This window comes from Nyctibius grandis, chromosome 13, assembly GCF_013368605.1.
Source record: "Nyctibius grandis isolate bNycGra1 chromosome 13, bNycGra1.pri, whole genome shotgun sequence".
NCBI lineage: Eukaryota > Metazoa > Chordata > Aves > Nyctibiiformes > Nyctibiidae > Nyctibius > Nyctibius grandis.
In genome coordinates this window covers 2,328,357-2,345,053 of record NC_090670.1, presented here as the reverse complement: position 1 = coordinate 2,345,053, position 16,697 = coordinate 2,328,357, and the positions used below count along the sequence as shown (strand labels likewise).

Below are 16,697 nucleotides of genomic sequence, written 5' to 3'. Positions count from 1 at the left end.
GGGAAGCAGGAGAGGCCAGAATGACATGGTTTCTCGTGTAGGTTGAGTTGCCATCGTGCTCCTTTCTGCCTTCTCCAGCACTTGGCTGCTGCTCCCCGACTGCAGAAAAAGAGCGAGCTCTTCCCATCATTTCAGAGGTTACAGTCTATTTTGCCAACAGCTATACAAGGAGATATTGCTGCAGCGATTCAGGAGATAACTACTTTTGTTCTTTGAAAATGGCTTGTCAGGTAGGAAGAGCTCAGGTCAGGCGTACAGGGAAGATGGGCGTCTGCTAAGGGTGAATGGGCGTCAGGGATATGGCGTTGTTCAGCAGGGTGCTCTGGAGGTGAAGCCACTTACTGCACTTTGCTACTCATCCTAGAGCCAAGAACGATAGCCAAGGAAAAATGAGTGTCTGGTAGCAGTGAAGAATGGACCATATTTGAATATAACTGGTACTTTTTTTTTTTACTGGACCACCTGGGATTATTTTAAGAAAACAAGGTTTTGATACCCCTATTTTATATTCATATGTTAAGGAGACTGAAGTGCTTCTAACATTTTGAGAAATAGTAATATTTAAGAGATGAAAATTGCAAGGATTGTCATATTCTGAAGATGAACAAAACTTAAAATTGATAACTGTGTAAGATTGTCAAATGACTTGAGTTCTGCTGAACTTCTTTTTATTCCATTTTCAAGTTATTTCATTCTGACTTTTAACAGTTTTTAAATGAGCAAACCCAGATTTCAGGTACTGAAATCATGACTGTCTTACAAATTCAGCTGTTGAAATAATGACAAATTTGGCACATGTGGCTACAACTTACTAGTGCAGACTTTATTGTTGCGTTTATGGGCTCCTAATAGCAGGAGAGATGACAAACATGGGTTGGTATAAAGAAACTGTAGATTTTTGTTAAAATTCTGGGCTAAAAGCTTTTGATAAAGCTTGTCAGGTCTCCTGGCAAATGATACTGTATGCCTACAACAGTTCAAGAAGTCGTAGGATGTCTAGGATTTGTTTCTCAGTGTTACTTCTTATATCAATAATCCACTATTACATATTTTGATAAATACACACAAAGAGTTAGGGAACTCGCAAAGAAACAGTGGGACCAATTTAAACTCTGAAGCTTACCAAATAAACATTAAAGTATTCCCTTTAGGAACTCAGAATCCTTTGAATTATACATGTATTGTAGTTTGCAGTGAGATAAAAGAACTTTAGGTGGGGGAGGGTGAGAAACTTGAAAAGCCTTAAGGAATAATTTGCATAAATTGAGTGGAGAGAGTAAACAGCACAAAGGGAAAAAAGTTATTTTCAGTAAGACCTTACAGAATGAGATAAAACAAATTCAAAAAATCAGGTGGAGTTGAAACAAAGCTGAAGTGCTTTAAATATGTGTTAGCACTACCATTGCCTTTAAAGCAAATCCCAGGGAACTCTGTACTGCCCTGGATAAAAAAAAAAACAAACAAACTTAAAAAAAATAAATTCTTAAGGAAGAGTTAAAAGAGAAGCAAAGCCATGGAGACAGTATAACATGTGTGTCTTACTGTATGCAAGACCCCTGGAAATTAAATGAACAGCATAAGCAGAATTTTAAAAAATCTAACAGTATTTTTTTTATCTTACAGTTACAGGACCGCACACAATTTAGTGACCGAGACTTAGCTACCCTAAAGAAATACTGGGACAATGGCATGACCAGCCTGGGCTCAGTCTGCAGAGAGAAAATTGAAGCTGTGGCTGCAGAATTAAATGTTGACTGTGAAATAGTGCGGGTAAGAAATCTAGAGTCTTCCCCTATCTTGTCACAGAAGCAAAAATAGGACAGATGAAAGCCTTTAAAAATTTCATGAGGAAGCTTGAAATAGATTTCACGTACTACATAATGAATGACCATGTTGGGAAGTGCTCTCTTGCTCTTTCTGCAGTCTATATATAGAAAAAAGCCCTCAGGTAAGAGTCTTATTGATCAGCAGCAGGAGTAGCACTACGAGCCGTTTGACATTCTCTTTAGACTTGAGTAAGATTTTAAGTAAAAGTGTTACGTTTTTTTAGGGATATCCTAGAAGACTGAAAAGTGCTATTTATATTGCTGTTAAGGTACGAAAAAGCCTTTCTACAGATACAGGGGAAATATCTCTCATTAATGCTTATAGGCCAGAATCACTGTAAACTTATGAAAGAAAATGCTCAGAAATAGGAAAAAAATATTTTACAGGACTGTCTCGATGCCAGGCTGAGATGTGATAGAGGGCAAAGGGTACTGCGAAGAATTCTGGGTCACTTCAAGTTGATAGTCCATATAGGTGTCATTGAGGAAGGATTGGTTTAGAAAGTACAGGTTTGGTGTAGGTAACCTGATTCCTGAGCACCACTCCCCACCATCTGTCCCAGAGACTGGGAAGTTTGGTACAGCACCAGTAGTCGCCACTGTATTCCCCATTATCAGACATACATCATCACTCTCAAACTGTGGGTGTCTCATTCGCTCAGTGTTTCCAGCCTTCAGAAAATGCTCCGACTCTTTGCAGTCAGTACAGAAACATGATTACAGTCTTCCTTTCCCTCATAACGGGCATGACATCTGTGACTAGTCCTTGCAGCCTTCATCCTCTTTTTCCACCTCTTTCTTAAAATTCTGACATTGCTACCAAAGCGGAACTAGGAGCCCTTCTTTGAAACTCTCCTTTTGTGGAGATCTCTCTTGGGTTAGTTTATCAAAATGGTGCCAAAGCTACTTTCAGTACTGAACACTAATCTGGGTATTTACTTGCTTGTTTTCCTGAGCACATGTGAATTATAAATTGTACTTTTAGAAGCTGAAAAGAGTTACTCTTTTCTCTGTATTTTCCCATATTTTCCAAGCTCTTCAGTTTGCTTTCTGAAAGGCGAAGCTCTTTCCACTGACAGCATCTCAAAATGGGTATGAAATACCTTATTCATGGGACAGCGAGACTGACACTCATGCTTCGCCTCCCTTACTTTGTTCCCTTAAGGACATCATTATTGTCACACACAGGATGACACTGAAGTTCTGTACGTGTCTTTCAATAGCATCTGCTTGAAATGGATTTGTTTTCAGGGCAGATGTACTAGGCTCTGATCAACTCCAGAAGACTCTGGCCTAACCTGTATTAGAACATACACGCACGAATGAACAAAAAGATTTATTTTCTTCATAGTAACTGGTGTTGTTACCAGTATCTGTCCTACCTCTGCCTCTGGTTTCTCTATATGGCAGACTTGAGAATTGTAGCAAGAATTAGGTGGAGGTTGGTCCTACACCACACTGCACGATTTTTTTTTTGTGGTTTGTAAGGGCTGAATTAATGCTACAGGACATGTGTGATCTTCAGTGCTTCCTCTTGTCCTTTCTCTAAGGCACATTGTGTGTCTCAGCTGTAGGACAGGTATTTTCCATCGTGTGCTCTAGAGAATCTGTCCTAAATTTATTTTGGGATCTATATAGGCACATTGTACTGTGCCTCTCTCCTGACCTGCCAACCTGCATTTTCTGCAGCAGGAAACCCGGGTGTCTCGAGGTTAGCGTGCAGCACGGTCTCTTTCTCACAAGGAGCCAGGACACAGCAATGATGCTGTCAGCTGTAAGGCATGAGGGAACCACAGCATCTCTGCCCTTTACTGCGTGCTCAGCCAAGAAGAGTTGGGCTGAGGGGCACTTCTGGAAAGAGCTCTCCACGTTCAATACTTTGTTGCCTTTGCGTTTCACTGTACCTTGAATTCTAGGTAGTGTCCAACTAGCAAATGTTTCTCCATTTGTGATGTAAAAAAAAATCGATGTAGCATATGTAATAACTATATATATATAAAACCAAGTAAATATATATCTCAAATAATACAACAAATATATGTAATATATTTTATAAATAATATATAATTTTATATAAATATATAAAAATATATTTCTGTAAAATATTTATATATACATGTCATATCACTTGTTTCAATCCAATTAAATACATGTCCCTACTTTTCCCTTTTAATAGCTTTTTAAATGGGAAGTCATGATCTGTCCAGATAAATGTTGCCATTCCAGAAGTACAAATGATTGATCCTTATGACCCATACTGGCTTGAAAGATCTCCAGTACAAAGAAAGTATCAAATCTGTTTTCCAGCACAAGGAAGGATAATGTTTGCCACTATGCATAGTTCCACTGGGTTTGATCTTTTAAGGTTGAGCAAGGCATTTTATTCCATAGTTTTGCACTTCTAGTAGGAGAGTGGACTTGCAAAGTGACTGCTGGTTGGACCTTCACATCATACACATTTGCACCCTCAAATGTCTTTCGTATGTTCCCAAGACACCAAAAATATCCTGTTATGCCATCTTTAATTATGTGAACTCTGGCCAATACTTCATTAAACTTACAATATTTCTTTTGCTTACATTATAATTGTTGCTGATTACATTTGTTTGGGGGGTTTTGTAGTTACCCGTTTTTGTTTGTATTTCTCTTGACTAATTTTATTCATTCATACCAAAATACCATCTGAAAGCAGAATAGCTTTGTTGGCAGTGAGGGACTAGATATTTGAGAAAGATGGATGACAGCTATCAAACTCCTCAGCAATATATGAGGAATATAAGAAAAATGCGTGACAGGTTGTTTTTTTTTTTTTAATAGAATGTAGAGCTTTCATTCATAAAAGGTCAGAAGCTGCTCCTGAGCACTTACCACAGGCTAAAGACCCCTCCTATTTCCCAGCAGCTCATCAGATTAAAGCTGGATTACTGAAGGTGGTGCTTCAGTCTGAGTTTAGCAATGAAATCAAGCAGTGGCAGCAGAAAGGCCGCTCATTCTTCACAGCTGACTAACAGCTCTTCTTGTCTGGGGGCTCTAAGCCTAGCCTAGACCCGGTTTATGATCAAGAGAGACATTGGAAAAACAACTCAGAATATTCCATCTTTATTTTTTCAGTTAAGTGGGATTCCTGAAGGTTCCAACCTAGAGTCTTTCTAGCATGTTGACACCCTAACCTCGATATCTGGAGAGCTGTAATCATGTTTTTAAGTGGCTCCCTGCCAGCCTGCTTACATATAAGCTGCCCGAGGGCAGACGGAGGCTGGCTCCTGCTGCCCGGACTCTGGCCTTTCTTCCCTAACTCTTGCTGGTCATCTGCGCAGTGGAAGCTGGGGAAGTTGCTGCCCAGTTCATTCCTGGCTGCAGTAGTAGGCTTAATGAGTCTGATCACATGCACTTTACGGGTGGTGTTTGATGGTTTTAAGGAGGTAATATTTTAGGGATATAATTTGAATTATTAAGCTGGTTTCCTACATAGAAATACTAGTCTGCTTTTCCACTCATCATTTCACTGCTCAGAATATTCACTGTTAAATGTAGCATGCAGGACATGGAAGCTTATTACTTTGCTTTCCCATTTTAATTTGAGTCACTATAAAAATATGTTCATCTTCTATGACATTCAGTGTGTTGAATGAGAGTTTCTGCTTTGAAGGGTATGTTAAAAGACAAGATCTACCTTTACCAAGTGCCTCAATTTTTTTGCTGAATTCTTTAGAAAAAAGCAGCAGATTTGCTTTTAAATTTTGTAGTCGTTAGCACTATTTATTACCATCATAAGATTATGAGAAAATGTAAAGAATGGCAATAGTGTGTTTGGAAAACAGAGAAATAGGTCTGGAAGGGGCTACTTGTATGGGGGGGGTTCTTCCCCCCCCCCAAACTGTATATAATGTACAAAAATATCTAGGTAGGTCTATGTGTGTCTGTTTTGTGTTCTTCAAAGAGGAAAATTGGTGATCTGGGAAAGCAAATATCACCCAACAAAAATGATTTGCCAAAAATAGTGTTAAGCATGTCATCTTTTAGCTAGTTAAAGAGATTCAGCTTTAAAAACATATTTTTTTGTTCAAAGCTGTCACAGCATGAAGCTATCTTTAATAGCTGGGACTGCTGTTAATATTTCTTAATTTTTCTATTTGATAATCAAGGTATTATAAGCAAAAACTTTTTTACTAAACTTTTTCATGCTATTTATCAGAACTGTAGTTAAAGTGTGGTGGGGAAGAGGAATATAGTGCAGGTATGTCTGAAATAAGGCCAGAGTAATGTTGTTTAGTATATCTTTGAAGAAAAAAATCCTATAATATTTGAATGTGTTTGGTGAGCTCTGTTGGGACATAGACCATGATCCTTCCTGGGCCAGCGTGTGGTCAGGTCCTGGAACAATGAGGATGGTCCCACTAGTGCTGTCAGTGCTGCTGCTACTGTGGTTTAGGTGGTGTGGAAGGGGGAGGAGAGCCAGGTCAAGACGACTGGAAGTTAGCAGTTGGCAGAGGAATTGATTCCTGGCTCTGAGAAGGAATTTTGGATGCTAGTGGACTTGGATGGAACAAAGTGTCTGGGTACAAGAGCTGCTCAGTAGAATTGAAATTGGATGAGAAGTCAAAAGCCTGATTAATGCAAAGGAAGGGAGAGAGTAAAGAGGTGAAGAATTGCAGACAATTCTTAGTACATCATGTTAAACTCTATTTTGAGTTTTTAATAATTTTTAGTGTAGGCTTTTCTTTATCAGAGAAGGCAAGTTAATTAACAGTTATACAGAGCCACTTGGAGAATTTTGAATGTGGGGGTTTTTTTTCTTTTTTGAGACTGTCAGTTTTCTGGATGTAAAATGAACTTAAAGCATCCACACCCATCTGATCATGAACGGGTTTACAAGTTCCTTGGTCCTGGACCTGTTTCATCTCCCACCACTGTTTACAGTATGCTCCTATATACCTTACTGCAAGCAATGTTTCTTAAAGACTTGTCTTCCAACCAAAGAGGACTGAAGGATAATACTGCTGTGAACTTAATTGTGCCAAGTTATGTTCTGTCATCAAAGTGGAGTGATGTAGAGCTTCCACCTTGGACAATTTCTTCTGTGCTGTAGGAAATCCTAGAACGGGTGGGCCGTTTGGGTCACTGGATGCTTTAGTCCCCTTGTGGAAGTTGCAGAGTGGGAGAACCTGGATCAAAGATCTTCTGTTAAATTCACTGAATAATTTAGGTGGGGAGAGACCTTACAAGGTCACCTAGTCCTGCTCTTTATTTAGAGTGGGATGGACTTCAGGGTTAGGTCAGGTTTCTCAGGATGTTGTCTAGTAAAATGCTGAGTACCTCCAAGGTTGGAGATGCCAAGACTCCTGTGGACAAACTTCCAGTGCCTCACTGTAAAGCATTTTTTTTTCTTTTTTCTTAATTTTTTCTTAATTCAGAGCTTTTCTTAAGTCAGAGCTTCCCTTGATGCAACTTGTGACTGTTGCTTCTCTTCCTTTTGCTGTGCACCTTCCCCTTTCCCTTGTATTGGAGGACTGAGCCTTGACACAGTGTTCCAGGAAACAGCCTCATGAGGGTCAAACACGGGGGAAGAGTCACCTCCCTTGAATTGCTGGCTACAGTCTTGTTCCTGTCATACAGATGTGCTAATTTCACTTGGTTGTGGGCCTGTTGCTTTTGTTATAGTTTCTGATATCATTCATGTTTATTTCTCTTACAAGACTTGGATTGGGAATCGAAGACGGAAATATCGTTTAATGGGGATTGAGGTCCCACCCCCTAGAGGAGGTCCTGCTGATTTCTCTGATCAATCTGAATTTGTTTCTAAATCAGCACTTAATCCAGGAGAGGAAACTGCTACTGAAGTGGGGGATGATAATGATAGGAATGATGAAGTATCAATCTGCTTATCTGAAGGAAGCTCACAAGGTATTTGAAAATGCAGTTACTACTGTGCCTATATTTTTGATTTTGTGCAGTGTGCATGCTTTGGATTCTCTGTCGTACACATTCAAAAACGTCTGAAAGAGTGTCGAAGTCACAAGTTACCTACCCTGGCCATACTGAAGGTGCTGTTTCTTCTACTTCTATATGAATTTTGTTGGTTCTGTTGTAGCAAAGCTTGCAGAAACCTTTTCTCGTAAGACCTCTGTTTCTGCCAGATTCATCCAAAGTTAAATGTCAAGTTCACAATTTGCTGGTGCAACTGAGAGGTGGACAGACAGTACAAATGTGTAGGTCTCACTTCCCCAGGAAGCCAGGTTTTAAAACATGCTCTCTGTTAGCTGGCCAGCTCTGCATAGCCAGCATGAATATCCGTTCCTATCAGCCTGAATCACACCAACAATTCTCATCCAAACAAGCACTGATGCCTGTGAACCTGTCTGCTTTGAGCTGACCAGAGCTACGTAGGTACAGTTTTCCTGATATTAAACTCACACTGATGAGATACATTCAGAAGATATTTTAGCTCAGACTTGGTCTTGAACTGAAAGGGCTTCGCAGTATGTCGGTCGGAGTACAGCAGAACTTGGGCCGTTAAGCTGTCTGCAGTGTGTGTATGGTCTCTGACAAGCAAATACAAACCAACAGAAAAGATCAAAGTCGGTAGCAGGGGACTACTCAAAGCCTTAGAGCTGCACCTACAGGGTGCCCATGTGTTCGCAGTAAATTGCATGATCTTGAGGGATAAGTGTCTCGAACTTAATTCCCTTTTACTCCACCTCCCAGAACCGCATGACCACAGTAAATTGATCTCTCCCTTTCCCTCTTGTACGTTAGCACTGGGGGCCTAGGGCAGATGAACTGCTGCTTGGCACATTCACTAGCTTCACAAGCTCAACTAATTGCTCCCAGTGCTTCTGATTAGAAGAGATCAATAGAGCCTTTGCTCTCTAAACTAAAAGAAAGTCTGATCTGGTGCATGCTATTGCAGCTTAATATGCCAGACTTGATCTTGTCATTTTGTGTGAACGATTTAAAGGGAAGAACTAGAAAAATGGTGAACTGCTGGGAATGAATTTGTGATAGCTTTGTCATATTCTACTGTAAAGAGAATAAGATGATAAAGAAATGGGTCAAGTGATTGAAAGCCAAGTGAGACGCAGAATCTAAGAGTCCTTGATTTGCCTGAGGTGTGGAAGGAACGGATTTAGTCAGATCTGCTTGAAAGAAAAAGGTGACAGGGGAAGAGTCTGAATTCTCTGTAGCTTAAAATGAGGAATAACACCACATTCATTGAATGAGGCTTTCGTAAAACAAGATAAGGCTGTAAGACTATGAGTAGATTATTAGAGTCAAAGCTTAAGGAAATGCAAGAAAACTACAGGATTTCCACAGCACTCAGGAATCCCGCTTTCATTCCTTTATTCCACCAGAAGAATTATTTCTATTCATTTCTCCAGTACAAAGGAGTAGGTTTCACTGCTGCAGCTCAGCTTATTGTGAACTTCCTGGAAAATACTTTCACCAATAATCGTGTACTATTCAGTCACAGATATGTGATTGTTTTAATGTTTGAGAACTATAACTTTTGGTCCAAATTTATAAAAAAAACCCAAAAACACAACAACGACAAACCACCCTCAAAGACAGGAAGAAGATATTTTTAGTCACCTAATTAGAGTGAAAGTGTTACAGTGTTGATGGCACTTGCTTTTAAAATGTAGTGTGTAAATATTTTTTAAAAAAAAAGCTGTACTCTGATGCAAAATCAAGTATTAAAGTTCTCATAATGCCTTATTTTTAAACGGATGTTAATTGAATCCATACTTTGTGTAAATGAACACAGCTCTGTGGAGGCCACTATAGCTGTGCCAGTTTATATTAGTTGAGGATGAATATTTAAAGAGTTGAAAGTGCTGTAGGGAGTTGCTTCGTTCGACTGTTGAGTCCAAGTGGTGACTGTCAGGGTTACCGAGTGACTGGGGCTTTAGACTGTTCCAGAGTCCCTGAGGTGCATCTTCAATGACCTTCGTTCCTCTGAGTCTTAACGATGGGGTCGTATATTGCTCCCTGCTTTACGGTTCTCCCATGTGGACCCATTTGCTTTTGCTACTAGCAGAAATTTTCCTCTGAAGTTGTGGCCGGTGGCAGATTAAATTTATTTGAAACAACTTCAAATAAAATTTGCTCAGTTGAGAGATATTTTTCTGTAGAAAAGTTATTTAAAACAATAACTGTCTCTGTGTGGCCTGGCATAAATATTATCCTGTCTTTGCAAGTGTTGGTAATTTCCAGTTAAATCCTGTTACTCCTGTGTTTGTGTGGAAGTGATACACCCCTGCATCGTTATCTGCCCTCTCTTTGTCTGCCACACGAACATCTGCTGCCCCTTCACTCCCCCCCCGTGCCCCCTCTCCTCTTTAGGGCGATAGCTGGACTGTTTGACCCTTTCAATGCAAGCTCTGCCCTCTGCAGAGCTCTGTAATTTTACTGGCACTTGGAAGCAGTGTATGTCCAATTAATAGCCTAGCTGTTAATGACAATCTTTTATCATAGCCGTCTTGCCTCTGTGTTTTATTTCCCCATTTGCTGTTTCTATCAACCATTTTCTTAACACTATATTAGTGTGGAAAATTAAAGTAAATCTGAGAAACATACTTAATCGTAGGGATGAATAAGCTTATCTTTCTTGTGTTTTCATGGTGGCTGTAGTCAGGGCTGATAGAATCATCTAGTGCTTGTGGTTGAAATTTAAGGATAAGATTTGCTCTGTTTTCTAGTGTGTACTTTGCATATACATAAGAGGTTCACTAGATTCACTAGGAATAAGCATTTGCCATACAAGAATGAAATAATCTGCTTAATCAGGTTTTGGTTCTCTACAAGGAGGAGGTGGGATTCTGATATGTACCCTATAATTTCAGGGCATGCAGGATTTTCTATAGTAGTTTATTTCAATTTAAAAAAAAGTTCTGTGCACCTCTGATGTGAAGCTCTTCATTACTTTTGAATACTCCAACCTGAACCGAAAAATAGGAAGGTTTTGATATGTTGCAAGAGAGTAACTGGTAGTTTTACTGTCGTTTCAGGTAGCAATTGGCGTGACTTTGCCCTGAAATACTTGTGATATGATGTCTTTTAATAAGACATACAGTATTTTTTATGAATAGACGTGGATAATATGACTTTGCTTTTGTATCTAGCAGATGTGACATATTTAGTGGTAAAGACTATTAATGTTTCTTCAGCATAAAATCTGAATGAAATCTGAAAAACTAATTTATTTCTGCAGAAGAGACAAATGAAGCTCTTCCAAATGAAGAAATTGGTCACAAAGATGATGACCAGAACCCAGTATCTACTGATAATGTGGTATGTATACCTTTTCTTTTCCACTAAAATGACCTCCTTAATTGCTACTGGTGAGGTTATTGTCCAACACTGGTGTTTTTCCCTAGGTGAAAACTTCAGTTGAGAGTGCTAGAAGTCCTTCCTAATTGGTTGAGCACTAAAAGAAACTGTACTAAAAATACTAAAACAATAGTGTTATGTACATTAAGTAGAAATCAAGCTATACACCTTTTTCTGTATTACGACAATCCAGTGAAGAGTGCAAAGCGCAGTGCTTGGATACTGCTCTCCAAGTACCTAGTGTAGTAAAACAGTAAGAATAAAAAATCCCATAATAATAATGGAAAATGGTTTTCTGTAGCTTTAAGAAAGTCAGGTCTCTCTGGTGCCTCCTCTCTATAGCTAACCTTGAATACGTGAGATCAGAGCGGGCTGGGTATGTACTCTTCATCCCCATACCCTTGACAGGGCGTTATTTAGATGGTTCTTGTTTTCTCACTTACAGTCCCAGTGAGTCAAACACAGTTGTTGTTGCTGGTTTTAATTGACTGCAGTGAGACAAGGAAGGAAAGACAGAGGGAGGAGCCATGGCAAATAATGCAATATATCCCCTTTGTTTAGCCTGCCTTCTCTCAAATTAGAAGAAAGGAGAGGAGGAAGAGGAGAGAAGACCCCAAGTGGTAGGGTAATTTTTATCTTAAAAGTTATCTGCAGAATGAGCAGGTGATGATTCCAGTTCCCAGTTGCACTCTTATTGCAGTCAGAGATGAAGCGACAGTAGCTCAGAACGTGATGAGAACATTTGTGTTGCATTAATCACACACAACCTGAAGCTGGAAAGCGAACAAGAGATTCCCTTCCCTCTCCGTATCTATAGAGGAGAGAACGTTTTCTGTCTTCTGTTGATACACAGTCATGTTTTGCATAAACTGAAATCCCACGGCTGTATTTTCTGGGGTTGCCTGAATAGAAACAGCTGCCATTTTCCTTTCTGTTTACCTTAACGGCCTGCTGTGACCTTAGATATAATCACTCTGAGTCTCAGGCTGATGTGTTTACCCTGGAGATGCAGAATACAAAATGACAAAGGTAAATGGTTTGCAAAGATGATGTCTGAGAGACTTGGTTCTCCAGTCTCCCTGAGCTCCAGCAGTATATAATTTGATATAATGGAGGGGTGGGGAAGAGGAGCGTTTTTTTCATACTCTGTTCTGAAAACACTGTAACATAATTTTTTAAAATGTATGAAGTTAAAATTGGACTAACATACATTGGACTTGCCAAAGATATGGTTTTCTTATTTGAAATTCTAATCTGTTCTTTCCCCCACTATCTTAAAATGTATAATTATAAGAAAGAACATGTGAATGTTTGGCATTTATTTAGAGACTCTTTGCTCAGGCTGAGTCTAAAAACAAAAATATTTGAATCACAGTGTTACTCAGGGTATGATACAGCAGCAGATCTTTGTGACATTAAGCCTTTGAAATGTTATCACTTCAGCTGGGTTGTCAGACACTGAAGCACAGAAAATGTGGGTCACCCTCCCTGCCTTCAACACATCCTTGTGAGCTTGGTGGGTACTGCTAGTCAGGGACTGTAACCTCTCTTGAGGGATTCTCCATGGTGATTAGAAGGAAATTTCTGATGACTGGTCTGCAGGCAGAGAGAAGACACACACATGCTGCAGAGAAGAAACCTCCTATAAAATAATACCTCAAGAACTAACCATTAAAGTGTATTGTGTCAGTGTGGGCCCTTGCCTGCATTGTATTAAACAGTATATTAAAAAACATAGTAAAATTGCTTTAACTTATTATATACAGTCTCATAAATGTGTACAACTGTCAAAACAATGAAAAATAGTAAAAAAAACCCAAACAAACAAACCCCAAACCCCTCTTCTTATACTACTACTGGTTCCCTCTCAAAAATACAGTGACATCTATGGTTTCATCTGGTGGGCAGTCATCCTTCAGGGTTCTTGGTAAAAAAAGCCATTCTTACCATATCTAATTCAAATTCTTTCCATCTGTTTGAGATTGAGCTTAGATATGAATCATAATTAAAAACTCACAGGTGCACTAAAAATGTGTAAACTTTGTGTTTTCTCCTATTGAAATAACCTTTTAACATCATTTGCTTACATAAGAAGGTTTTCTGCTGGGAAGGAAAACAACATGCAAGTGGTAAATAATGTAAAAGTGAATGTTTTAAAACTTGAGATAAGGTTGTAATGTATTTCTGGGTTCTACACAGCATTAAGGTTGGCCTTTAACGTTGTACTTTAGATACCTTTAGAAACCCCGTATAAAAAGGTCCCAGGGATTTTTGTGGATTAAGTGGAAATGTCCATGTGTGTGCCTTTGGAACTGTCCTTTGTATCAACATCCTCTGCTGCTCAGGGCGTGGGACTTGCACTATGGCCAAAGGAGGCCAAAGGAGACCTCGTCATTTGTTTTAGGCAAGAAGCAGGTCAGTGAGGACTTGCCTGTCACTTACCATAACGTCTGTTTTGCTCCAGAGGAATAAACTTCCATAACCTCCTTCGCCCTGCAGGAGGTTTCAACAAAAGGCTTACAGAATAAAACACAGACTTCTGCAGGCTGCGATGAGATCTAGTGTGCAAGTGATTGCCACAGGCGTGGGGCCATAGAGCTCCTCCTCCGTACGCAGCCTGAGTCTCCGTGGCAGCAGCTCTGAGTACGGACAGTTTCAATTTGGTTTCTCCCTGGATCCTGTGGCTGAGGTGCATGATTGCCATCTAACGGGGGCTCCACGGTTCAGAATTGCTCATGAGCAGGCAAAAGGTCCTGTTACCTTCATCCTCTGGTGGCAGTTTGAGATGTGGATTGTTGTTTGTTTGTCTAATCTGTACATTCAAATATTTGGAATGAACCGTTTTACTTCTCTTTCAGAAAATAGAAATTATAGATGATGAAGAAAGTGATATGATAAGTAATTCTGAAGTGGACCAAATGAGTTCTCTTTTGGATTATAAGGTGAGTAATTAGCGTGTGAGATGTTAAACTGGATAGTCCTCCACGGACAGCTCAGACGGGCATTTGCTCTTTGGAGTGCTGCGGCACGCTTTGACGTGATATCCCTGCAAAGGGATGTAACAGCTGGAATTCTCTAATAAAACGGGGGGATCTGAGAAGTCGTTCTCGCAGCGTAGTGCAGAACATGTCTGGGAGCAGTAGTGGGAGGGAGGAAAAGCAGTTGGATACCTGGTGGCTGCTCTCTTCTGCCAAATGGTGAAGGTTATGCATGTGTTACCGCTCTCCTGAGAGTTGCCACAGTTCTGTGTTGTATATTGAGCATGTTTTTATGTATGCAGCTGATTTTTTTTTTACTTAGAAAAGAGATACGTTCTACTAATGATAATCAATTACCAAAATAATAAATTGTTCATCTTTTCGGAACAAAAATCACTCCCTCAAGCAGTGTTTTCCTGGTAAGGGCAGTGGAGACTGAGTATGGAGAGGGAATGACCTTTTCTTAATGTCACCTGTCACCACAGTGAAAGGCTTGTTGTGACAGCATGCCCTACAGAACCGGGGGTGTTGCTTGACATCAGTGATTGGTCTTTGTGCCTATGTGTTTTCGGTGTAAATCTGAGTTCCTTCTTTGTCTGGGCAAAATCTGTTGCTAAATAGGCAACTTCTAAGCTTCCATCTTAGAAAGAAATGCGTTCGGCTAATTTCCTTATGAAAGCCCAAATATTTCCCCCTCATTCTCAGAGCTGGTATAATCTCAGACAGTATGGTGAGCAATGTTTTGACTTTGATCTTGAGAAGTGAACTATTTAGGTTACGTAATCCTTGCAAAGGTAAAAAAACAGAGAAAATTAATTTTAGCTCTACACTGATCAACAGATTTAGCATTTTGATCTTGCATACCAATCTGTCGGTAAGTTTGAAGGAGAAGAGGTATTTGGAATAAACTGAAGTACTTATCAAATCTGAATTTTTAATTAAGAAGTTTGTTATTTTTATATTAAGTGATTTGCAAGTACATTAACACATTTATGTAAAGGTTGGAAAAATTTCTTTTTAGCCACAGCATGCTCATTATGGATATTTCTCCATTTTGTAAATCTATTCCTATTTAATCTGTAAGCTGGGAGATCTTGGGGAGCTTGGTGAGCTGACACTTCATGATACCTGTCAAACTCAGCTGCACCAGAGGATGCTGTATTTTAACTTGTGGTAGCTTTGGGGAGTTTTCAAGTTGTTCTCCCTGGTCTTTGTGTCAAATCTGCTGTAATAACAGAATTTAGTTGCTCTCCCTTCTCACAGCCTGCCTTTGCAAGATCACCTGGGCTTTGGTTTTCTTTTAGAGGTCATCCTATAAAATAAAAAGCGGTGCTTTTTTAAAAGGTTCATGTAAACTGTGGCCCAAGTTGTTAATGCTTTAACGATAGTCAGTAATTCTGAAATGCCTTGTCTGCATGTAACATGATTTGCTGTTACGTGTCTCTTGTGGAGGGTAATGAGAAATTAAAGGGCGTACACTTTTGCAGGTTTAGTGTGACACTGCTGGTCATTCATCAAAAACCTCTGTTCGTAGTCAAAGTCTCTCTGCATTGTTTGGTAATTCTACAATTGTAGAATTTTTTGGCTTTACTTAATTCTGGTTTCGGCAGGAATCATAATAAACACATTTTTACCCCTTTTCACTAAAAACATTTAGTTTTAACACAAGTATGTTTAGGTGTAATTAAAGTGAGGCAGTGCTGTTTGTTATTCCAGAACTTTATGTCATTTTCCCCCACAGAATGAAGAAGTCAGATTCATTGAGAACGAGCTGGAGAATCACAAACAGAAGTACTTTGAACTACAGACATTTACTCGGAGTTTGATACTTGCTATTAAATCAGATGATAAAGAACAGCAGCAGGTAAGTCTTGCAGTAGGGTTTAAGAATAGGTGGTATTTGTCATTTTGGGGTCTGTCACTCCCTTGGTTTTATTCCATAGTGCCCAGAGGCTCAAATTATTCGGGCAGTGTTGTGCTGAACATCTTATAGACAAAGGAAAGCTGAACTTTAAACAAAAGGAAGATCTTGCAATCTCCAGGAGCAATGACACAAAGAAGTGTGACTGTTACAAAGGGACAGCCAGAGCCCCAGTGGACACTGGGGGACTGGGACTGGGCTGTTGCAAGATCTAAAATGTGAGATCTAGGAAAAAAAAGCCAGCCTTCTTCAGTCCCTCTGCACTGCGTTTAACACCTGGCACTTCTTTTAGTGTTCACTGGATCATGTCTTGTAGGAGTAACATTCTGTGCTTTATTTAGGAGATTGTGTTACTTATATTTTTTTCCTTTTGCCTTTACAATCTGCAGGTTTTTGGGTGTAAAAATAGAAACTGTAACTTGCAAGAAAGAAACGTAGAATGCTTTTAGATCCAAAATAAATTTGGCTTATGGTTGTTTTTCGTATTTTTTTTCCTAAACCCATGTGAACTGAATATAAAGAGAAGTAAACTGGAAATCTTTGAGATAAATCAATAAATCACTGAAACGGTAATGATCTTGTATGCAGCATCTAGTTCTACTACCTATGTGATCACAGTATAAGCATGGTTATATATGTGTT

At 39.5% G+C, this 16,697-nt stretch overlaps 1 protein-coding gene across 9 annotated transcripts in view; it reads left to right on the top strand.

Annotated features, from left to right (window-relative positions):
- Positions 1-16,697, top strand: part of HDX (highly divergent homeobox) — a 51,763-nt gene that overhangs the window by 27,602 nt on the left and 7,464 nt on the right. For 8 of the 9 annotated variants that reach the window (XM_068411978.1, XM_068411975.1, XM_068411977.1 and 5 more), the window contains 5 exons: positions 1,624-1,770; positions 7,523-7,730; positions 11,038-11,117; positions 14,015-14,098; positions 15,876-15,998. In XM_068411978.1, coding sequence (XP_068268079.1) covers positions 1,624-1,770; positions 7,523-7,730; positions 11,038-11,117; positions 14,015-14,098; positions 15,876-15,998 — 642 coding nt within the window. The remainder of the gene's footprint in view (positions 1-1,623; positions 1,771-7,522; positions 7,731-11,037; positions 11,118-14,014; positions 14,099-15,875; positions 15,999-16,697) is intronic. The other variant, XM_068411980.1, reaches the window with a different exon arrangement.